Source organism: Nematostella vectensis, chromosome 11, assembly GCF_932526225.1.
Source record: "Nematostella vectensis chromosome 11, jaNemVect1.1, whole genome shotgun sequence".
Classification (NCBI taxonomy): Eukaryota; Metazoa; Cnidaria; class Anthozoa; order Actiniaria; family Edwardsiidae; genus Nematostella; species Nematostella vectensis.
Genome location: NC_064044.1, coordinates 16,222,688 through 16,247,470, shown reverse-complemented (window position 1 = coordinate 16,247,470; position 24,783 = coordinate 16,222,688). Strand labels below are relative to the sequence as shown.

The window sequence follows — 24,783 nt, the reverse complement described above, 5'->3', positions numbered from 1 at the left end:
CACAGACATACAGTACTCCACTTGGTACATACAGTACTCCACTTGGTACATACAGTACTCCACTTGGTACATACAGTACTCCACTTGGCACATACAGTACTCCACTTGGTACATACAGTACTCCACTTGGTACATACAGTACCCCACTTGGTACATACAGTACTCCACTTGGCACATACAGTACTCCACTTGGCACATACAGTACTCCACTTGGTACATACAGTACTCCACTTAGCACATACAGTACTCCACTTGGCACATACAGTACTCCACTTGGCACATACAGTACTCCACTTGGCACATACAGTACTCCACTTGGCACATACAGTACTCCACTTGGTACATACAGTACTCCACTTAGCACATACAGTACTCCACTTGGTACATACAGTACTCCACTTGGTACATACAGTAGGGGAGGATTCCCAGTTGTAAGTGGGGTGTGTATGCTGTTTTCTAAGCACATACAGTACTCCACTTGGCACATACAGTACTCCACTTGGCACATACAGTACTCCACTTGGTACATACAGACATACAGTACTCCACTTGGTACATACAGTACTCCACTTAGCACATACAGTACTCCACTTGGCACATACAGTACTCCACTTGGCACATACAGTACTCCACTTGGTACACACAGACATACAGTACTCCACTTGGTACATACAGTACTCCACTTGGTACATACAGTACTCCACTTGGTACATACAGTACTCCACTTGGTACATACAGTACCCCACTTGGTACATACAGTACTCCACTTTGTACATACAGTACTCCACTTGGCACATACAGTACTCCACTTGGCACATACAGTACTCCACTTGGCACATACAGTACTCCACTTGGTACATACAGTACTCCACTTGGCACATACAGTACTCCACTTGGTACATACAGTACTCCACTTGGTACATACAGTACCCCACTTGGTACATACAGTACTCCACTTTGTACATACAGTACTCCACTTGGCACATACAGTACTCCACTTGGTACATACAGTACTCCACTTGGTACATACAGTACCCCACTTGGTACATACAGTACTCCACTTTGTACATACAGTACTCCACTTGGCACATACAGTACTCCACTTGGCACATACAGTACTCCACTTGGTACATACAGTACTCCACTTGGCACATACAGTACTCCACTTGGCACATACAGTACTCCACTTGGCACATACAGTACTCCACTTGGTACATACAGTACTCCACTTGGCACATACAGTACTCCACTTGGTACATACAGTACTCCACTTGGCACATACAGTACTCCACTTGGTACATACAGTACTCCACTTGGCACATACAGTACTCCACTTGGCACATACAGTACTCCACTTGGCACATACAGTACTCCACTTGGCACATACAGTACTTCACTTGGCACATACAGTACTCCACTTGGTACATACAGTACTCCACTTGGCACATACAGTACTCCACTTGGCACATACAGTACTCCACTTGGTACATACAGTACTCCACTTGGTACATACAGTACTCCACTTGGCACATACAATACTCCACTTGGCACATACAGTACTCCTCTTGGTATCCCAGGAGGTTATATATGATATTGTACAGTGACGTAATTTATGTGCCTCAAGAATCCTTCATGTTTTCGCGTGCTTTGATCTTCGTTTTTTTACTTATAATATTTTGCTAGTACAGTTTTTCTTACAGCAGAACAGTTATGCTTTGCCAATGTCACACAAATTTGAAAGCACAAACAACTTTCAATGCATACAATTATTTTTAAAGCATGCTTTTTTTGTGATTTTTTTGTAGATTAATATATACATGACGCACATGTCAAACTATGGCAGTGACCGGCTTGCGCTCCACACGTTTGAAAACGTTATCAAATACCTCCAGTGCTGGACCAACCTAAGGATACAGACAGAGCATCCTGTTGCGCTGGCGGACCGTTACTTCGACATGTATCCAGCGGAAAAAGAACCTCTCTGGCAGGTATGAGCTGACGAGTAGTAATAGTATTCTACTCATGTGACCATGTCACATGACCATGTGACATGTACACATTACATAACCACGTCACATGGACACCTCACATGAACATGCCAAGTCACATGACCACGTCACATTTACACGTTTCATGGCCAGGTCACATGACCACCTCACATGAACTCGTCACGTGTACACATCATATGACCACGACACGTGTTAAGGTTAGATGACAATGTAACATGACCGGAACTGGAAAGGTAATTGTGTAATGGTCCATGTTCGATACGGCGAGTGCATGGAAACACGGTAATCAAATGACTCAATCTCACAAGAGCCGTTTACATGTGACGCGTGTCAGATTAATCCTTTACTCTCTGTTCTTTATCTCCACCTTTTTTATGGTTGCGAAAAAAAACAACATATATTTTCTACAGTATCCCAAAAACCTCAACTCTTATTTTCTAATTGAATAGGTGTACGAGCGCTCTCTTTCGAATCAGCGAGTGCTGTTTGTCTTACTCATGGTGCATTTACGCTGTTTGTCTTACTCACGGTGCATTTACGCTGTTCGTCTTGCTCACGGTGCATTTACGCTGTTTGTCTTGCTCACGGTGCATTTACGCTGTTCGTCTTGCTCACGGTGCATTTACGCTGTTCGTCTTACTCACGGTGCATTTACGATGTTTGTCTTACTCACGGTGCATTTACGATGTTCGTCTTGCTCACGGTGCATTTACGCTGTTTGTCTTGCTCACGGTGCATTTACGCTCTTTGTCTTACTCACGGTGCATTTACGCTGTTTGTCTTACTCACGGTGCATTTACGATGTTTGTCTTATTCACGGTGCATTTACGCTCTTTTGTCTTCTTCACGGTGCATTTACGCTGTTTGTCTTACTCACGGTGCATTTACGCTTTTTGTCTTACTCACGGTGCATTTACGATGTTTGTCTTATTCACGGTGCATTTACGCTCTTTTGTCTTCTTCACGGTGCATTTACGCTGTTTGTCTTACTCACGGTGCATTTACGCTGTTTGTCTTACTCACGGTGCATTTACGCTGTTCGTCTTGCTCACGGTGCATTTACGCTGTTTGTCTTGCTCACGGTGCATTTACGCTGTTTGTCTTACTCACGGTGCATTTACGCTGTTTGTCTTACTCACGGTGCATTTACGCTGTTTGTCTTACTCACGGTGCATTTACGATGTTCGTCTTACTCACGGTGCATTTACGCTGTTTGTCTTGCTCACGGTGCATTTACGCTTTTTGTCTTACTCACGGTGCATTTACGCTGTTTGTCTTACTCACGGTGCATTTACGCTTTTTGTCTTACTCACGGTGCATTTACGCTGTTTGTCTTGCTCACGGTGCATTTACGCTGTTTGTCTTACTCACGGTGCATTTACGCTGTTTGTCTTACTCACGGTGCATTTACGATGTTCGTCTTACTCACGGTGCATTTACGCTTTTTGTCTTACTCACGGTGCATTTACGCTGTTTGTCTTACTCACGGTGCATTTACGCGGTTTGTCTTGCTCACGGTGCATTTACGCTGTTTGTCTTGCTCACGGTGCATTTACGCTGTTTGTCTTACTCACGGTGCATTTACGCTGTTTGTCTTACTCACGGTGCATTTACGATGTTTGTCTTACTCACGGTGCATTTACGCTGTTTGTCTTACTCACGGTGCATTTACGATGTTTGTCTTACTCACGGTGCATTTACGATGTTCGTCTTACTCACGGTGCATTTACGCTCTTTGTCTTCTTCACGGTGCATTTACGATGTTTGTCTTGCTCACGGTGCATTTACGCTGTTTGTCTTACTCACGGTGCATTTACGCTGTTTGTCTTACTCACGGTGCATTTACGATGTTCGTCTTACTCACGGTGCATTTACGCTGTTTGTCTTGCTCACGGTGCATTTACGCTTTTTGTCTTACTCACGGTGCATTTACGCTGTTTGTCTTACTCACGGTGCATTTACGCGGTTTGTCTTGCTCACGGTGCATTTACGCTGTTTGTCTTGCTCACGGTGCATTTACGCTGTTTGTCTTACTCACGGTGCATTTACGCTGTTTGTCTTACTCACGGTGCATTTACGATGTTTGTCTTACTCACGGTGCATTTACGCTGTTTGTCTTACTCACGGTGCATTTACGCTGTTTGTCTTACTCACGGTGCATTTACGCTGTTCGTCTTACTCACGGTGAATTTACGCTGTTTGTCTTGCTCACGGTGCATTTACGCTGTTTGTCTTACTCATGGTGCATTTACGCTGTTTGTCTTGCTCACGGTGCATTTACGCTGTTCGTCTTGCTCATGGTGCATTTACGCTGTTTGTCTTACTCATGGTGCATTTACGCTGTTTGTCTTGCTCACGGTGCATTTACGCTGTTTGTCTTGCTCATGGTGCATTTACGCTGTTTGTCTTGCTCACGGTGCATTTACGCTGTTTGTCTTGCTCACGGTGCATTTACGCTGTTTGTCTTACTCACGGTGCATTTACGATGTTCGTCTTACTCACGGTGCATTTACGCTGTTTGTCTTGCTCACGGTGCATTTACGCTGTTTGTCTTACTCATGGTGCATTTACGCTGTTTGTCTTGCTCACGGTGCATTTACGCTGTTCGTCTTGCTCATGGTGCATTTACGCTGTTTGTCTTACTCATGGTGCATTTACGCTGTTTGTCTTGCTCACGGTGCATTTACGCTGTTTGTCTTGCTCATGGTGCATTTACGCTGTTTGTCTTGCTCACGGTGCATTTACGCTGTTTGTCTTGCTCACGGTGCATTTACGCTGTTTGTCTTACTCACGGTGCATTTACGATGTTCGTCTTACTCACGGTGCATTTACGCTGTTTGTCTTGCTCACGGTGCATTTACGCTGTTTGTCTTACTCACGGTGCATTTACGATGTTCGTCTTACTCACGGTGCATTTACGCTGTTTGTCTTGCTCACGGTGCATTTACGCTGTTCGTCTTACTCACGGTGCATTTACGCTGTTTGTCTTGCTCACGGTGCATTTACGCTGTTTGTCTTACTCACGGTGCATTTACGCTGTTTGTCTTGCTCACGGTGCATTTACGCTTTTTGTCTTGCTCACGGTGCATTTACGCTGTTCGTCTTGCTCACGGTGCATTTACGCTGTTTGTCTTGCTCACGGTGCATTTACGCTGTTCGTCTTACTCACGGTGCATTTACGCTGTTTGTCTTGCTCACGGTGCATTTACGCTGTTTGTCTTGCTCACGGTGCATTTACGCTGTTTGTCTTGCTCACGGTGCATTTACGCTGTTCGTCTTACTCGCGGTGAATTTACGCTGTTTGTCTTGCTCACGGTGCATTTACGCTGTTTGTCTTTTTCACGGTGCATTTACGCTGTTTGTCTTGCTCACGGTGCATTTACGCTGTTTGTCTTACTCACGGTGCATTTACGCTGTTTGTCTTACTCACGGTGCATTTACGCTGTTTGTCTTACTCATGGTGCATTTACGCTGTTTGTCTTACTCACGGTACATTTACGCTGTTTGTCTTACTCACGGTGCATTTACGCTGTTTGTCTTGCTCACGGTGCATTTACGCTGTTTGTCTTACTCACGGTGCATTTACGCTGTTTGTCTTACTCACGGTGCATTTACGCTTTTTGTCTTGCTCACGGTGCATTTACGAGGTTTGTCTTACTCACGGTGCATTTACGCTGTTTGTCTTACTCACGGTGCATTTACGCTGTTTGTCTTACTCACGGTGCATTTACGCTGTTTGTCTTACTCACGGTGCATTTACGTTGTTTGTCTTACTCACGGTGCATTTACGCTGTTTGTCTTGCTCACGGTGCATTTACGCTGTTTGTCTTGCTCACGGTGCATTTACGCTGTTTGTCTTATTCACGGTGCATTTACGCTGTTTGTCTTCTTCACGGTGCATTTACGCTGTTCGTCTTGCTCATGGTGCATTTACGCTGTTTGTCTTGCTCACGGTGCATTTACGCTGTTTGTCTTACTCACGGTGCATTTACGCTGTTTGTCTTACTCACGGTGCATTTACGCTGTTTGTCTTACTCACGGTGCATTTACGCTGTTTGTCTTGCTCACGGTGCATTTACGCTGTTTGTCTTACTCACGGTGCATTTACGCTGTTATGTTTTACTCACGGTGCATATACGCTGTTTGTCTTACTCACGGTGCATTTACGCTGTTTGTCTTACTCACGGTGCATTTACGCTGTTTGTCTTGCTCACGGTGCATTTACGCTGTTTGTCTTACTCATGGTGCATTAACGCTGTTTGTCTTACTCATGGTGCATTTACGCTTTTTTGCCGTTTTGTTTTCAAGAAAAACGAAACCACTCTATGATGTTTGAGTTTAGGTTTTAATCATAACTCATCGCCCAAATTCGTATAGTTCGCGTGAACGTTTCATTAATCGATTGTGAATTTCGCTAGAATCCATGCAAGGACAAGCGCCACTTATACATCCTCGCGGACGAGAAAAAGTGCCGACGACTTCCATCGGTGCTTATCGTTGGGCCGCAAAAGACGGGAACCACCGCCCTGTACATGTTCCTACTTATGCACCCTGACTTGGTCAGTAACGAACAGAGCGTCAAGACGTACGAGGAAGTGCAGTTCTTCAATGGTTATAACTATCTCAGGGGACTTGACTGGTACGTAGATATTTCAATAGTTATAACTATATTTACGGACTTGACTGGTACGTAGATATTTTAATGGTTATAACTATCTCAGGGGACTTGACTGGTACGCAGATATTCCAATGGTTATAACTATATTAACGGACTTGACTGGTACGTAGATATTTCAATGGTTATAACTATCTTAGGGGACTTGACTGTTTCGTTGATATTTCAATGGTTATATGTAAGGGGGATATTTCAATGGTTATATCTATCTCAGGGGTCTTGACTGGTACGTAGATATTTAAATGGTTATAACTATCTTAGGGGACTTGACTGTTTCGTTGATATTTCAATGGTTATATGTAAGGGGGATATTTCAATGGTTAGAACTATCTCAGGGGTCTTGACTGGTACGTAGATATTTCAATGGTTATATCTAAGGGGAATTTACTGGCACGTAGATATCTCAATGGTTGTGGGAATTGACTTGTTCGTAGATAGAGCTGTAAACGTGGAAACTTGTCCGCTTCATCCATACCAACAGTACCTTTGCTCGCTCGTGCAGAAGACAAATTGTTGCGAATACTTGCAGTGCATTATGTAACATGGTGTACATGCACAGCGAATCATTGCTTTTGCCCATAATGCCTTACTTTCCCTAGTCATGTGGCCCTATATTACACGAAAAAAAATCCCCACGTGTAGAAATATCGAAATTTCCCATCTGGAAACATGATTTATTATATGCCTTTACTTGTTTTGCCAAATTTAAATCAAAGACATATCGCAATAGCTTATTCAAATTAGCTGATTGAAAGAGATACTCTACATATTATATATACTATAATATTAAAAACATGGCGGTGGATTGAAAGAGATACTCTACATATTATATATACTATAATATTAAAAACATGGCGGTGGATTGAAAGAGATACTCTACATATTATATATACTATAATATTAAAAACATGGCGGTGGATTGAAAGAGATACTCTACATATTATATGTACTATAATATTAAAAACATGGCGGTGGATTGAAAGAGATACTCTACATATTATATATACTATAATATTAAAAACATGGCGGTGGATTGAAAGAGATACTCTACACATTATATATACTATAATATTAAAAACATGGCGGTGGATTGAAAGAGATACTCTACATATTATATGTACTATAATATTAAAAACATGGCGGTGGATTGAAAGAGATACTCTACATATTATATATACTATAATATTAAAAACATGGCGGTGGATTGAAAGAGATACTCTACATATTATATATACTATAATATTGAAAACATGGCGGCTGACAGAGCCTCGTTGAATCCTTCCCTCTTAGGTACCTGGACTTCTTCCCAGACGTCAATAACTCATCTAATGCGGTGCTATTCGAGAAAAGTGCGAATTACTTCGACTCGCCCAAGACTCCTCGTCGGGCACATAGCCTGCTACCGAACGCCAAGATTATCGTCATCCTGGTCGACCCTGTCAAGCGGGCGTACTCGTGGTACCAGGTAAAGAAACCACTCCGCTACTTGGGGGGAGGGGGGGTGTGGGGGTACACATGGTACCAGGTGAAGAAACCACTCCGTTACTTGGGGGTGTGGGGTGGGGGGGGTACTCATGGTACCAGGTAAAAGAAACCACACCGCTACTGGTGGGGGGGGGGGGGTACTCATGATACCAGGTGAAGAAACCACTCCGCTACTTGGGTGGGGGTACTCACGGTACCAGGTAAAGAAACCACTCCGCTACTTGGGGGGGGGGGGGGGGGGGGTGTGGGGGTACTAATGGTACCAGGTAAAAAAACACTCCGCTACTACTTGGGGGGGGGGGTACTCGTGGTACCAGGTGAAGACACCATTCCCGTAGATCCTTCTTGGAAAGAGGGGGGTGGGGTTACTAATGGTACCAGGTGAAGAAACCACACCGCTACTGGTGGGGGGGGGGGGGGGGGTACTCATGATACCAGGGAAGAAACCACTCCGCTACTTGGGTGGGGGGTACTCACGGTACCAGGTAAAGAAACCACTCCGCTACTTGGGGGGGGGGGGGTGTGGGGGTACTAATGGTACCAGGTAAAAAAACACTCCGCTACTACTTGGGGGGGGGGTACCCGTGGTACCAGGTGAAGACACCACTCCCGTAGATCCTTCTTGGAAAGAGGGGGTGGGGTTACTAATGGTACCAGGTGAAGAAACCACTCCGCTACTTGGTGGGGGGGGGGGGGGTGGGGGTACTAATGGTACCAGGTGAAGAAACCACTCCGCTACTTGGTGGGGGGGGGGGGGGTGGGGGGTACTAATGGTACCAGGTGAAGAAACCACTCCGCTACTTGGGGGGGGGGGGTTACTCGTGGTACCAGGTGAAGAAACAACTTCCGTACATCCTTCTTGGGGGGGGGGGCGTACTCGTGGTACATAAGACAAATAAAATATTGGCAAACTACTTCAGGGCAAACTACTTGACAGCACTGCTTGAAAACACTCCACACACAACCCTCCCCCATAGTCAAGTCCGCGTCGTAATCTCGCGATTAAAACTCGCGACCTCTTGCAGCACGTTCGTAGTCATGGTTCCAAGGCCGCCATTCAAAACTCGTTCTATGACATCATAACGGGAGCCAATGGTTCAGCGGGACAAGAGGCCATCCTATTAGGCCAAAGGTCGCTTCAACCGGGCCTATACGCGTATCACCTCGAGAGATGGCTACAGCACTATCCCGCACCTCAGGTACCAACTCGCTTGTTCTGTAGGCGTCATCCCCGTCGTTCCCTCATCATCCGTCCCCAGAGATTTGTCCTCCAAAACAAAAAACAAGAATGAGAAGAACGAAGGACGTCCAAGCCTTTCCTTTTCTTGTTTTTGATACTTATTGGCTATTTTGAACAATAACACAATCTTGGCTATTTTGAACAATAACACAATCTTGGCTATTTTGAACAATAACACAATCTTGGCTATTTTGAACAATAACACAATCTTGGCTATTTTGAACAATAACTCCGTCCCATACCCCTCCCCTCCGGACCGTCATAAAAGTGTGTCTTTTATTTTAAGTGTGTTTTTGTGATATCTAAAAATGCGCGCTCTCTACTGTCAATGCAAGTAACAACCAACTCCTCTGCGAGCAGATTCTCGTCATTGACGGCGAGGTGCTCAAGGCAGACCCAGCTGATGTCATGCTAGAGGTCCAGCAGTTCCTCGGAACCAACATTTTCGACTACAACGCTAAACTCAGGTCAGTCGGGGTGATGATGATTAGGATGATGACGATGATGGTGGTGATAATGATGGTTGATGTGTCGGTTATGGTTGTGTTTGTGATGGTGATGAATTGATGATGACTATGGTGATGCTGGTGATGACGGGAAGTGGTTATGATAATGGTTATGCTTACTTGCATCTTGTTCGGTCAGGGCTTGAATCCCCTAATTGACGTGGTCCGCTTTTCAGGTTCGATAAACGCAAAGGCTTCTACTGTCAGATAACCTCGCGCGGTAAGAGCAAGTGCCTAGGGCGAGGCAAGGGCAGAAGGTACCCTCCCATAGACCAACGGTCACGTGAGTTCCTGGAGAACTACTACCGAGACCCTAACAAGCACCTGATAGCGCTACTTAGACGCCTGGGCAAACCACTTCCGCAATGGCTTGCGCAAAAATACCGCGAAGTTTGATTTCAATTTGAATCCATAGATGGTGGAACCTGGAAATGTACAATAGAAAAGCACTGCAATTTTTTGGCCAGGAGATAATTTATATAAAATAAAATAAAATAGTAGAAAAGAATATGATTGAATAATTTTATTATAGTGTGCAGTACATGCTACTAAACAATAAGCCTAGGTCTCACAATCGAATTTGTACGCTTAAATTTTGTACAGTTTCTAATTAGTGACAACATTTCAAATATAAAAGAAAATTTAGACCGAAGTTTAACAAATTTTAATTTATTATATGAATATAAAACAAACTGCTAATGTTGTTTACCTGTAAATATAATTGTTTTTGGAAGTATCTATCCAACTAATAAAATAATTTATTATTGTGTTTCTGCGTTTGTTGTCTGTTTGTATGCCGTGTTTTACTGCAAACTTATAGCCGCATTGTCACCAGTTTACTTCCGGTCGATTAAGTAACAATCTCCGATGATTTTTAACGGAAGACGCGAAAAATATTTCAAAATATTGAAAGCAGTGTGTCAATTGGAATTTTCTTTGAGGATGTCGGATTCTAATAGATTATTTTGTCTTTTAACGGTTGAGGTTTCCGTCGGACCTCCGGAAGTAAACTGGTGACAATGCGGCTTTACGAAAAGGTTTACATTCACAGGATAGCTATCAGTCAGTATGGAGAGAGGAGGGATCTACAGAAATGTTACCGTACATTATCCTTCCTGCTTCCTCATTAGCATTAAAAGTTATGGAGAGTCACCCCTGATGAGCAAGCACAACAGGGATGAAGAGGCCAGGAGGAATTCCAGTAAAACCGTATATACAGTTGTTTAGTACAGACTGAAAGTATTTTAACATTTCCCAGCGTGGGTTCTGAGTGCGATCCACGCACTTTTACTGCGTGAAAAACCAGTGAGTGGAGTCCACTCACTGCGTGAAATTTTCCTTTGTTGTGCAGTTTATTGTGTGGATAGTGATTGAAGTGTAGAGTGGTGTGATCGGAATGTAGAATAACGAAACTCGAGGCAACGCTCGGATAAGTAAAAGCTCGCTAACAGCAAAATCGAGATTTCGAGATATTTACGGAAAACTAGCATCGACCGAAAGTTCGGAAAAGATACGAAATATTGAACTAAACAAATGCTCTTTTTCCGCTAAACATTAACATATAAAGGTCGTCTTACTCGCTGCCCAAAAAAGCAGATATTATCAAAGAATAGTGTAATCCGTGTTCAGACTAAACAACAACATTTTGCCGAGAACCCTGTCAGTTTCAGTTTAATCTTTGTTTATCGAGGGTAGCATATTTAACCCAATATACAGTTTTCTAACATATGGCCCTCGGTTAGTAAGCACTGTCACTAGGGGTGGTCACTGCCAGAGGGTTTATTGCGTCCCCAGTGGTTCTTTTACGCCCCTTCGGTTCAGGTAAGTGTAGTGCTGCTGGAAGAGACGGGTCCTCCGGTTTAGTGTCCTTATCCGAGAAGACTGGAAACACGGGAGAATAACTTCAACTCACTTGTGACACAAATTCGAATCAAGGCAGGAACCCGGAAAAATCCACAGTTTGAGCCAAGATTCGGCCACAGCGGTGAGAGGCCGACGCGCTAACACACTAGGCCACCCGTGCTTCCACAAGTGCTCGAATGATCAAAACATTGCCGAATCGCCAAACCTAGTGCAAATAAATAAGCGGCTGTAGATGATTTTTAGTTTACGATTAACTTCTTCATTTATTTTACTGACTTCTGATAACTTATGACTCAGAAGAATTTTCATTTAAAGCTTATGACAAAAGAATACAAAATCCTCGAAACACAGCATGTAAAGGCTAAAAGTACATATATTAACATAACATAACATTTTATAGCATGTACAGATAAAATTCATACATTAACAGCATTTTTTGGCTTCACTTTGTAGTGATTCTTGAACATGGAATTTGATCCACATTGAAAGTATAAATGTATATTTTGGGTCATTGTCTCTTCTTCCTGTTCACTTGCATATGTCCAGCTAACTTATAATCCAGATTGATATCCCCATGTTGACACACATTTCCATAATAAAACTATATTGTCCTTGTTCATCATTTGGCAACCATGTGTCTCATGAGTACACTGTTCAATTTCTCAAATTTCTTCAGATCTTGCTGTTGTTCAGTTCTGTACTTTAAACACTGAAAAAAGGTATGGATTAATAATATCCACTTGGACTTAAGGCCAGTGACTCAAGGCTAGCATCTTAAGGCTAGTGACTTAAGGCCAGTGACTTAAGGCCAGTGACTTAAGGCTAGTGACTTAAGGCCAGTGACTTAAGGCTAGTGACTTAAGGCTAGTGACTTAAGGCCAGTGACTTAAGGCCAGTGACTTAAAGCCGCATTGTCACAAGTTTACTTCCGGAAGTCAAACGGAAACCTCAACCGTTAAAAGACAAAAGAATCTATTAAAATCCGAAATATTAAACAGGCCATCCATTCTAAATTATCAGTCACATCCTCAAAGAAACTTCCAATAAACACACTGCTATCAATATTTTGAAGTATTTTTTTGTGTTTTCTGTTAAAAATCATCAGAGATTAATACGTAGTCGACCAGAATTAAACTGGTGACAATGCAGCTTTAAGGCTAGTAACTCAAGTGACATAAGGCTAGTGACTCAAGGCTAGCAACTGAAGGCCAGTGACTCAAGGCTAGCAACTCAAGGCTAGCAACTCAAGGCCAGTGACTCAAGGCTAGCAACTCAAGGCTAGCAACTGAAGGCCAGTGACTCAAGGCTAGCAACTCAAGGCTAGCAACCTAAGGCCAGTGACTCAAGGCTAGCAACTTAAGGCTAGTGACTTAGGGCTAGTAACTAAGGCTAGTGACTTCAGAAAAAGGTTTTATTTAGAATCTTGCACTTCTCCAAAGGAGGAGGACTTGATAACACAATCAAAGGTTCTGCTCATAACATGGTGGACCAGTATACATGCTGGTAGCACGATCTACCCCCAACATCAATCAATGCAGCTAAACAAAGACTTCACTGCCCACCACCAAACACCTCATTCAGAAAGGTGGCGAAATGGTTAACCACAATTGTGTGCATCACATTTTAAACATGATGTTTCTTTATCACAAAGTTTACAATTGTAAAGCTGGAATACTATAAAAAATCGAGCTGAGTATTTTTGCTTCATCTTGCCTTCTTAGTGAAAAAAATAAGTGAAAAAACTACAAGTCACACAAACAACAAATGTGTGCCAGGTTTAAGGTTGACAGGCCATGTTCTGTCTACAGTACTTGAGTCACCTTACTTAAATCAGTGAGGTCCCTTACCACTGAGTCACCTTACTTAAATCAGTGAGGTCCCTTACCACTGAGTCACCTTACTTAAATCAGTGAGGTCCCTTACCACTGAGTCACGTTACTTAAATTAGTGAGGTCCCTTACCACTGAGTCACGTTACTTAAATTAGTGAGGTCCCTTACCACTGAGTCATGTTACTTAAATCAGTGAGGCCCCTTACCACTGAGTCACCTTACTTAAATCAGTGAGGTCCCTTACCACTGAGTCACGTTACTTAAATCAGTGAGGTCCCTTACCACTGAGTCACGTTACTTAAATCAGTGAGCTCCCTTACCACTGAGTCACGTTACTTAAATCAGTGAGGTCCCTTACCACTGAGTCACATTACTTAAATCAGTGAGGTCCCTTACCACTGAGTCACGTTACTTAAATCAGTGAGGTCCCTTACCACTGAGTCACGTTACTTAAATCAGTGAGGTCCTTTACCACTGAGTCACCTTACTTAAATCAGTGAGGTCCCTTACCACTGAGTCACGTTACTTAAATCAGTGAGGTCCCTTACCACCAAGTCACCTTACTTAAATCAGTGAGGTCCCTTACCACTGAGTCACGTTACTTAAATCAGTGAGGTCCCTTACCACTGAGTCACGTTACTTAAATCAGTGAGGTCCCTTACCACCGAGTCACCTTACTTAAATCAGTGAGGTCCCTTACCACTGAGTCACGTTACTTAAATCAGTGAGGCCCCTTACCACTGAGTCACCTTACTTAAATCAGTGAGGTCCCTTACCACTGAGTCACGTTACTTAAATTAGTGAGGTCCCTTACCACTGAGTCACGTTACTTAAATCAGTGAGGTCCCTTACCACTGAGTCATGTTACTTAAATCAGTGAGGTCCCTTACCACTGAGTCACGTTACTTAAATCAGGGAGGTCCCTTACCACTGAGTCACGTTACTTAAATTAGTGAGGTCCCTTACCACTGAGTCACGTTACTTAAATCAGTGAGGTCCCTTACCACTGAGTCACGTTACTTAAATCAGTGAGGTCCCTTACCACTGAGTCACGTTACTTAAATCAGTGAGGTCCCTTACCACTGAGTCACCTTACTTAAATTAGTGAGGTCCCTTACCACTGAGTCACGTTACTTAAATTAGTGAGGTCCCTTACCACTGAGTCACGTTACTTAAATCAGTGAGGTCCCTTACCACTGAGTCACGTTACTTAAATCAGTGAGGTCCCTTACCACTGAGTCACGTTACTTAAATCAGGGACGTCCCTTACCACTGAGTCATGTTACTTAAATCAGTGAGGTCCCTTACCACTGAGTCACCTTACTTAAATCAGTGAGGTCCCTTACCACTGAGTCACGTTACTTAAATCAGTGAGGTCACTTACCACTGAGTCACCTTACTTAAATCAGTGAGGTCCCTTACCACCGAGTCACGTTACTTAAATCAGTGAGGTCCCTTACCACCGAGTCACCTTACTTAAATCAGTGAGGTCCCTTACCACCGAGTCACCTTACTTAAATCAGTGAGGTCCCTTACCACTGAGTCACCTTACTTAAATCAGTGAGGTCCCTTACCACTGAGTCACGTTACTTAAATCAGTGAGGTCCCTTACCACTGAGTCACGTTACTTAAATCAGTGAGGTCCCTTACCACCGAGTCACGTTACTTAAATTAGTGAGGTCACTTACCACTGAGTCACGTTACTTAAATTAGTGAGGTCCCTTACCACTGAGTCACGTTACTTAAATTAGTGAGGTCCCTTACCACCGAGTCACCTTACTTAAATCAGTGAGGTCCCTTACCACTGAGTCACGTTACTTAAATCAGTGAGGTCCCTTACCACTGAGTCACCTTACTTAAATCAGTGAGGTCCCTTACCACCGAGTCACCTTACTTAAATCAGTGAGGTCCCTTACCACTGAGTCACCTTACTTAAATCAGTGAGGTCCCTTACCACTGAGTCACCTTACTTAAATCAGTGAGGTCCCTTACCACCGAGTCACCTTACTTAAATCAGTGAGGTCCCTTACCACCGAGTCATGTTACTTAAATCAGTGAGGCCCCTTACCACTGAGTCACGTTACTTAAATCAGTGAGGTCCCTTACCACTGAGTCACGTTACTTAAATTAGTGAGGTCCCTTACCACTGAGTCATGTTACTTAAATCAGTGAGGCCCCTTACCACTGAGTCACGTTACTTAAATCAGTGAGGCCCCTTACCACTGAGTCACGTTACTTAAATCAGTGAGGTCCCTTACCACTGAGTCACGTTACTTAAATCAGTGAGGTCCCTTACCACTGAGTCACGTTACTTAAATCAGTGAGGCCCCTTACCACTGAGTCATGTTACTTAAATCAGTGAGGTCCCTTACCACTGAGTCACGTTACTTAAATCAGTGAGGCCCCTTACCACTGAGTCACGTTACTTAAATCAGTGAGGTCCCTTACCACTGAGTCACGTTACTTAAATCAGTGAGGTCCCTTACCACTGAGTCACGTTACTTAAATCAGTGAGGTCCCTTACCACTGAGTCACCTTACTTAAATCAGGGAGGTCCCTTACCACTGAGTCATGTTACTTAAATCAGTGAGGTCCCTTACCACTGAGTCACCTTACTTAAATCAGTGAGGTCACTTACCACTGAGTCACCTTACTTAAATCAGTGAGGTCCCTTACCACTGAGTCACCTTACTTAAATCAGTGAGGTCCCTTACCACTGAGTCACGTTACTTAAATCAGTGAGGTCCCTTACCACTGAGTCACGTTACTTAAATCAGTGAGGTCCCTTACCACTGAGTCACGTTACTTAAATCAGTGAGGTCCCTTACCACTGAGTCATGTTACTTAAATCAGTGAGGTTCCTTACCACTGAATCACCTTACTTAAATCAGTGAGGTCCCTTACCACCGAGTCATGTTACTTAAATCAGTGAGGTCCCTTACCACCGAGTCACGTTACTTAAATCAGTGAGGTCCCTTACCACTGAGTCACCTTACTTAAATCAGTGAGGTCCCTTACCACTGAGTCACGTTACTTAAATCAGTGAGGTTCCTTACCACTGAGTCACGTTACTTAAATCAGTGAGGTCCCTTACCACTGAGTCACGTTACTTAAATCAGTTAGGTTCCTTACCACTGAGTCATGTTACTTAAATCAGTGAGGTTCCTTACCACTGAGTCACGTTACTTAAATCAGGGAGGTCCCTTACCACTGAGTCACGTTACTTAAATCAGTGAGGTCCCTTACCACCGAGTCACGTTACTTAAATCAGTGAGGTCCCTTACCACCGAGTCACCTTACTTAAATCAGTGAGGTCCCTTACCACCGAGTCACGTTACTTAAATCAGTGAGGTCCCTTACCACCGAGTCACCTTACTTAAATCAGTGAGGTCCCTTACCACCGAGTCACCTTACTTAAATCAGTGAGGTCCCTTACCACTGAGTCATGTTACTTAAATCAGTGAGGTCCCTTACCACCGAGTCACCTTACTTAAATCAGTGAGGTCCCTTACCACCGAGTCACGTTACTTAAATCAGTGAGGTCCCTTACCACCGAGTCACCTTACTTAAATCAGTGAGGTCCCTTACCACCGAGTCACCTTACTTAAATCAGTGAGGTCCCTTACCACCGAGTCACCTTACTTAAATCAGTGAGGTCCCTTACCACTGAGTCACCTTACTTAAATCAGGGAGGTCCCTTACCACTGAGTCATGTTACTTAAATCAGTGAGGTCCCTTACCACTGAGTCACCTTACTTAAATCAGTGAGGTCACTTACCACTGAGTCACCTTACTTAAATCAGTGAGCTCCCTTACCACTGAGTCACCTTACTTAAATCAGTGAGGTCCCTTACCACTGAGTCACGTTACTTAAATCAGTGAGGCCCCTTACCACTGAGTCACGTTACTTAAATCAGTGAGGTCCCTTACCACTGAGTCACGTTACTTAAATCAGTGAGGTCCCTTACCACTGAGTCACCTTACTTAAATCAGTGAGGTCACTTACCACTGAGTCACCTTACTTAAATCAGTGAGCTCCCTTACCACTGAGTCACGTTACTTAAATCAGTGAGGTCCCTTACCACCGAGTCACCTTACTTAAATCAGTGAGGTCCCTTACCACTGAGTCACGTTACTTAAATCAGTGAGGTCCCTTACCACTGAGTCACGTTACTTAAATTAGTGAGGTCCCTTACCACTGAGTCATGTTACTTAAATCAGTGAGGTACCTTACCACTGAGTCGTGTTACTTAAATCAGTGAGGTCCCTTACCACTGAGTCACCTTACTTAAATCAGTGAGGTCCCTTACCACTGAGTCATCTGTGCCTTTGATAACTAGCTTGCCATCACAATGACGATACTTGAGAACAAAGCGAAACTAAAAAGAAAGGGAAACAATTTTAATGACCCTGTTCTGTAAATAACAAAAATATGCAAAATGTGCATATAGTTACTGCAACAACTATCTAGTTTTAAATTTACATCACATAATAACATTATCTGAATGTAATCACTATAATTTCAATTTTTTTTCCTTGTGAGCTATTCACACAATAGTACAGTAGATATGAAAATGCAATTATAACTGCATAATTCAATATTTCAAGGGGGGATAGAGGAAGAACAAGAACTACATCTGAGTGTAAAACTACAGAAATGTTTCAAAAGAGCAGGGACTTCGGCTCCCTATCTCCAAGTGCAACTATTTCCAGCCTTATATACAGGGTGTAATTATGAATTTCTAATAAGGAATTTGGCTGTGTGCCAGCATGCAGGCTCATTTCATTTCTTTAAAAACCCCAGGCTAGATTTACAAATTATGTAGTACTTCTCTGCTATACAGAGGTTACACATCTTTGTTTTGTTGGAGTATGGGGTGGCACGTGTTGGAGTATGGGGTGGCACGTGTTGGAGTATGGGGTGGCACGTGTTGGAGTATGGGGTGGCACGTGTTGGAGTATGGGGTGGCACGTGTTGGAGTATGGGGTGGCACGTGTTGGAGTATGGGGTGGCACGTGTTGGGGTATGGGGTGGCACGTGTTGGAGTATGGGGTGGCACGTGTTGGAGTATGGGGTGGCACGTGTTGGAGTATTGGGTGGCACGTGTTGGAGTATTGGGTCGCACGTGTTGGAGTATTGGGTGGCACGTGTTGGAGTATGGGGTGGCACGTGTTGGAGTATGGGGTGGCACGTGTTGGAGTATTGGGTGGCACGTGTTGGAGTATGGGGTGGCACGTGTTGGAGTATGGGGTGGCACGTGTTGGAGTATGGGGTGGCACGTGTTGGAGTATGGGGTGGCACGTGTTGGAGTATGGGGTGGCACGTGTTGGAGTATTGGGTGGCACGTGTTGGAGTATGGGGTGGCACGTGTTGGAGTATGGGGTGGCACGTGTTGGAGTATTGGGTGGCACGTGTTGGAGTATTGGGTGGCACGTGTTGGAGTATGGGGTGGCACGTGTTGGAGTATGGGGTGGCACGTGTTGGAGTATGGGGTGGCACGTGTTGGAGTATGGGGTGGCACGTGTTGGAGTATGGGGTGGCACGTGTTGGAGTATGGGGTGGCACGTGTTGGAGTATGGGGTCGCACGTGTTGGAGTATGGGGTGGCACGTGTTGGAGTATTGGGTGGCACGTGTTGGAGTATTGGGTCGCACGTGTTGGAGTATGGGGTGGCACGTGTTGGAGTATTGGGTGGCACGTGTTGGAGTATGGGGTGGCACGTGTTGGAGTATGGGGTGGCACGTGTTGGAGTATTGGGTGGCACCTGTTGGAGTATGGGGTGGCACGTGTTGGAGTATTGGGTGGCACGTGTTGGAGTATTGGGTGGCACGTGTTGGAGTATGGGGTGGCACGTGTTGGAGTATGGGGTGGCACGTGTTGGAGTATTGGGTGGCACGTGTTGGAGTATTGGGTCGCACGTGTTGGAGTATGGGGTGGCACGTGTTGGAGTATGGGGTGGCACGTGTTGGAGTATGGGGTGGCACGTGTTGGAGTATTGGGTCGCACGTGTTGGAGTATTGGGTGGCACGTGTTGGAGTATTGGGTGGCACGTGTTGGAGTATGGGGTGGCACGTGTTGGAGTATGGGGTGGCACGTGTTGGAGTATGGGGTGGCACGTGTTGGAGTATTGGGTCGCACGTGTTGGAGTATGGGGTGGCACGTGTTGGAGTATGGGGTGGCACGTGTTGGAGTATTGGGTGGCACGTGTTGGAGTATGGGGTGGCACGTGTTGGAGTATGGGGTGGCACGTGTTGGAGTATGGGGTGGCACGTGTTGGAGTATTGGGTGGCACGTGTTGGAGTATGGGGTGGCACGTGTTGGAGTATTGGGTGGCACGTGTTGGAGTATGGGGTGGCACGTGTTGGAGTATGGGGTGGCACGTGTTGGAGTATGGGGTGGCACGTTTTGGAGTATTGGGTGGCACGTATTGGAGTATGGGGTGGCACGTGTTGGAGTATGGGGTGGCACGTGTTGGAGTATGGGGTGGCACGTGTTGGAGTATTGGGTGGCACGTGTTGGAGTATTGGGTGGCACGTGTTGGAGTATTGGGTGGCACGTGTTGGAGTATTGGGTGGCACGTGTTGGAGTATTGGGTGGCACGTGTTGGAGTATTGGGTGGCACGTGTTGGAGTATGGGGTGGCACGTGTTGGAGTATGGGGTGGCACGTGTTGGAGTATGGGGTGGCATGTGTTGGAGTATGGGGTGGCATGTGTTGGAGTATGGGGTGGCACGTGTTGGAGTATGGGGTGGCACGTGTTGGAGTATGGGGTGGCACGTTTTGGAGTATTGGGTGGCACGTATTGGAGTATGGGGTGGCACGTGTTGGAGTATGGGGTGGCACGTGTTGGAGTATGGGGTGGCACGTGTTGGAGTATTGGGTGGCACGTGTTGGAGTATTGGGTGGCACGTGTTGGAGTATTGGGTGGCACGTGTTGGAGTATTGGGTGGCACGTGTTGGAGTATTGGGTGGCACGTGTTGGAGTATTGGGTGGCACGTGTTGGAGTATGGGGTGGCACGTGTTGGAGTATGGGGTGGCACGTGTTGGAGTATGGGGTGGCATGTGTTGGAGTATGGGGTGGCATGTGTTGGAGTATGGGGTGGCACGTGTTGGAGTATGGGGTGGCACGTGTTGGAGTATTGGGTGGCACGTATTGGAGTATGGGGTGGCACGTGTTGGAGTATGGGGTGGCACGTGTTGGAGTATGGGGTGGCACGTGTTGGAGTATTGGGTGGCACGTGTTGGAGTATTGGGTGGCACGTGTTGGAGTATTGGGTGGCACGTGTTGGAGTATGGGGTGGCACGTGTTGGAGTATGGGGTGGCATGTGTTGGAGTATGGGGTGGCATGTGTTGGAGTATGGGGTGGCACGTGTTGGAGTATGGGGTGGCACGTGTTGGAGTATTGGGTGGCACGTGTTGGAGTATTGGGTGGCACGTGTTGGAGTATTGGGTGGCACGTGTTGGAGTATGGGGTGGCACGTGTTGGAGTATGGGGTGGCATGTGTTGGAGTATGGGGTGGCACGTGTTGGAGTATTGGGTGGCACGTATTGGAGTATGGGGTGGCACGTGTTGGAGTATGGGGTGGCACGTGTTGGAGTATGGGGTGGCACGTGTTGGAGTATTGGGTGGCACGTGTTGGAGTATTGGGTGGCACGTGTTGGAGTATTGGGTGGCACGTGTTGGAGTATGGGGTAACACGTGTTGGAGTATGGGGTGGCACGTGTTGGAGTATTGGGTGGCACGTGTTGGAGTATTGGGTGGCACCTGTTGGAGTATGGGGTGGCACGTGTTGGAGTATGGGGTGGCACGTGTTGGAGTATGGGGTGGCACGTGTTGGAGTATGGGGTGGCACGTGTTGGAGTATGGGGTCGCACGTGTTGGAGTATGGGGTGGCACGTGTTGGAGTATTGGGTGGCACGTGTTGGAGTATTGGGTGGCACGTGTTGGAGTATGGGGTGGCACGTGTTGGAGTATGGGGTGGCACGTGTTGGAGTATTGGGTGGCACGTGTTGGAGTATTGTGTGGCACGTGTTGGAGTATTGGGTGGCACGTATTGGAGTATTGGGTGGCACGTGTTGGAGTATGGGGTGGCACGTGTTGGAGTATGGGGTGGCACGTGTTGGAGTATGGGGTGGCACGTGTTGGAGTATGGGGTGGCACGTGTTGGAGTATGGGGTGGCACGTGTTGGAGTATTGGGTGGCACGTGTTGGAGTATGGGGTGGCACGTGTTGGAGTATGGGGTGGCATGTGTTGGAGTATGGGGTGGCACGTGTTGGAGTATGGGGTGGCACGTGTTGGAGTATGGGGTGGCACGTGTTGGAGTATTGGGTGGCACGTGTTGGAGTATGGGGTGGCACGTGTTGGAGTATGGGGTGGCACGTGTTGGAGTATGGGGTGGCACGTGTTGGAGTATTGGGTGGCACGTGTTGGAGTATTGGGTGGCACGTGTTGGAGTATTGGGTGGCACGTGTTGGAGTATTGGGTGGCACGTGTTGGAGTATTGGGTGGCACGTGTTGGAGTATTGGGTGGCACGTGTTGGAGTATGGGGTGGCACGTGTTGGAGTATGGGGTGGCACGTGTTGGAGTATGGGGTGGCATGTGTTGGAGTATGGGGTGGCATGTGTTGGAGTATGGGGTGGCACGTGTTGGAGTATGGGGTGGCACGTGTTGGAGTATTGGGTGGCACGTATTGGAGTATGGGGTGGCACGTGTTGGAGTATGGGGTGGCACGTGTTGGAGTATGGGGTGGCACGTGTTGGAGTATTGGGTGGCACGTGTTGGAGTATTGGGTGGCACGTGTTGGAGTATTGGGTGGCACGTGTTGGAGTATGGGGTGGCACGTGTTGGAGTATGGGGTGGCATGTGTTGGAGTATGGGGTGGCATGTGTTGGAGTATGGGGTGGCACGTGTTGGAGTATGGGGTGGCACGTGTTGGAGTATTGGGTGGCACGTGTTGGAGTATTGGGTGGCACGTGTTGGAGTATTGGGTGGCACGTGTTGGAGTATGGGGTGGCACGTGTTGGAGTATGGGGTGGCATGTGTTGGAGTATGGGGTGGCACGTGTTGGAGTATTGGGTGGCACGTATTGGAGTATGGGGTGGCACGTGTTGGAGTATGGGGTGGCACGTGTTGGAGTATGGGGTGGCACGTGTTGGAGTATTGGGTGGCACGTGTTGGAGTATTGGGTGGCACGTGTTGGAGTATTGGGTGGCACGTGTTGGAGTATGGGGTAACACGTGTTGGAGTATGGGGTGGCACGTGTTGGAGTATTGGGTGGCACGTGTTGGAGTATTGGGTGGCACCTGTTGGAGTATGGGGTGGCACGTGTTGGAGTATGGGGTGGCACGTGTTGGAGTATGGGGTGGCACGTGTTGGAGTATGGGGTGGCACGTGTTGGAGTATGGGGTCGCACGTGTTGGAGTATGGGGTGGCACGTGTTGGAGTATTGGGTGGCACGTGTTGGAGTATTGGGTGGCACGTGTTGGAGTATGGGGTGGCACGTGTTGGAGTATGGGGTGGCACGTGTTGGAGTATTGGGTGGCACGTGTTGGAGTATTGTGTGGCACGTGTTGGAGTATTGGGTGGCACGTATTGGAGTATTGGGTGGCACGTGTTGGAGTATGGGGTGGCACGTGTTGGAGTATGGGGTGGCACGTGTTGGAGTATGGGGTGGCACGTGTTGGAGTATGGGGTGGCACGTGTTGGAGTATGGGGTGGCACGTGTTGGAGTATTGGGTGGCACGTGTTGGAGTATGGGGTGGCACGTGTTGGAGTATGGGGTGGCATGTGTTGGAGTATGGGGTGGCACGTGTTGGAGTATGGGGTGGCACGTGTTGGAGTATGGGGTGGCACGTGTTGGAGTATTGGGTGGCACGTGTTGGAGTATTGGGTGGCATGTGTTGGAGTATGGGGTGGCACGTGTTGGAGTATGGGGTGGCACGTGTTGGAGTATGGGGTGGCACGTGTTGGAGTATGGGGTGGCACGTGTTGGAGTATGGGGTGGCACGTGTTGGAGTATGGGGTGGCACGTGTTGGAGTATGGGGTGGCATGTGTTGGAGTATTGGGTCGCAATCTTTTAGGGACCCAACGATATTTAACCTGGTTTTAAAGGTGTTGCTAGTCAGACCCAAACATGTCTTGGTGCCTTGAGCACAAAATTGCGGCAATTTAACAAGCACATAACAAGTCTGTCCTTACCCCAAAGGCCCCCACACCCAAGAAATATTGCAATTGCTGAACACCGCCGTCCTGATAAACAGCCAATGCAGCAATGCTCAGCCAAAGCCCTCATCTAACAGGCCGTAACAGTGGATATAGGCACTGAGCTCTTTCGAAACAGGCCTGTAGTTTTACACTCAGATGTACAGTAGTTCTCGTTCTTCCCCCACTCCCTTACTTGTATTCTAGCTCCCATGTGTAGAGCACTCTTTGGCGGGAAGGAATAAACCTCCTCCACTTATTAATTCAATATTTCTTTGGTTTAAAATATTCTTTTTAATTCAAAATATAAGGGAGGCATGACAAATTAGCTGGCGCTGTAAATCACCCCATAGACCGAATGGACCGTGATGTGCACTCCTAGTATATTCAATTTATTGATGGGAAAAAAAAAATTCCCAAATAAAATTTCAGGGGTTACAATCGCTGTACATCTATAGCGATGCAAGAAAAAACAATTAAATCAGAATACCAGGAGGTGGGGAGAGAGCTATATTTAACGCAAAAAGACTGAACCAAATGATTAGCAATGGGCTAAGTGAACCCTGTTAGTCCTCGCTTCAATTTAGCTCAATGACCACCAATCTTCTCTAACTCAGAGTCTGAACACTTGCGCTTCAGTAAACTAAGTATTTTAGAGAAAAGAATACATAGAAAACGACTTGGTGATGTTTAAAACTCTCATGTGTCGCCACAATCAGGAAACAACACGTGTACAAAAGCTAGCGAAAACACAAACGCCAAAACGCAGCGATAAACCATACCTTGTTCGGTTCTGCCAGATACAATTGCTCTGCAGCCTTCGAAAACTCGTCCCATGAGTCGAAATAAACCATAGTCTTGACGTTTGGCCGATAAAAAAAAAACAAGAAATGCGACAGTAACCAGCAAAAGATTTATCGGGCTGTTTCCGCCATATTGGATTTTAGTGAAAGGAAGTAGACCGAGTCT

The 24,783-nt window shown here is 46.0% G+C and overlaps 2 protein-coding genes across 2 annotated transcripts in view; one reads left to right on the top strand and one right to left on the bottom strand.

The window, feature by feature from the left end:
- The window catches only part of LOC5504056 (bifunctional heparan sulfate N-deacetylase/N-sulfotransferase 4), a 16,899-nt gene extending 6,215 nt beyond the window's left edge, over positions 1-10,684 (top strand). The window contains exons 5-10 of the mRNA XM_048734264.1: positions 1,806-1,988; positions 6,428-6,648; positions 7,975-8,149; positions 9,195-9,368; positions 9,770-9,876; positions 10,092-10,684. Coding sequence (XP_048590221.1) covers positions 1,806-1,988; positions 6,428-6,648; positions 7,975-8,149; positions 9,195-9,368; positions 9,770-9,876; positions 10,092-10,311 — 1,080 coding nt within the window. The 3' untranslated portion in view covers positions 10,312-10,684. The remainder of the gene's footprint in view (positions 1-1,805; positions 1,989-6,427; positions 6,649-7,974; positions 8,150-9,194; positions 9,369-9,769; positions 9,877-10,091) is intronic.
- LOC116619400 (signal recognition particle 9 kDa protein) lies at positions 10,424-24,783 on the bottom strand. Its single transcript, XM_048734265.1, has 3 exons — positions 24,597-24,783; positions 17,920-17,988; positions 10,424-12,487 (listed from the first exon to the last, which is right to left on the bottom strand). The coding sequence occupies exons 1-3, from the start codon at positions 24,666-24,668 to the stop codon at positions 12,398-12,400; spliced, it is 231 nt and encodes a 76-aa protein (XP_048590222.1). The 5' UTR covers positions 24,669-24,783; the 3' UTR covers positions 10,424-12,397.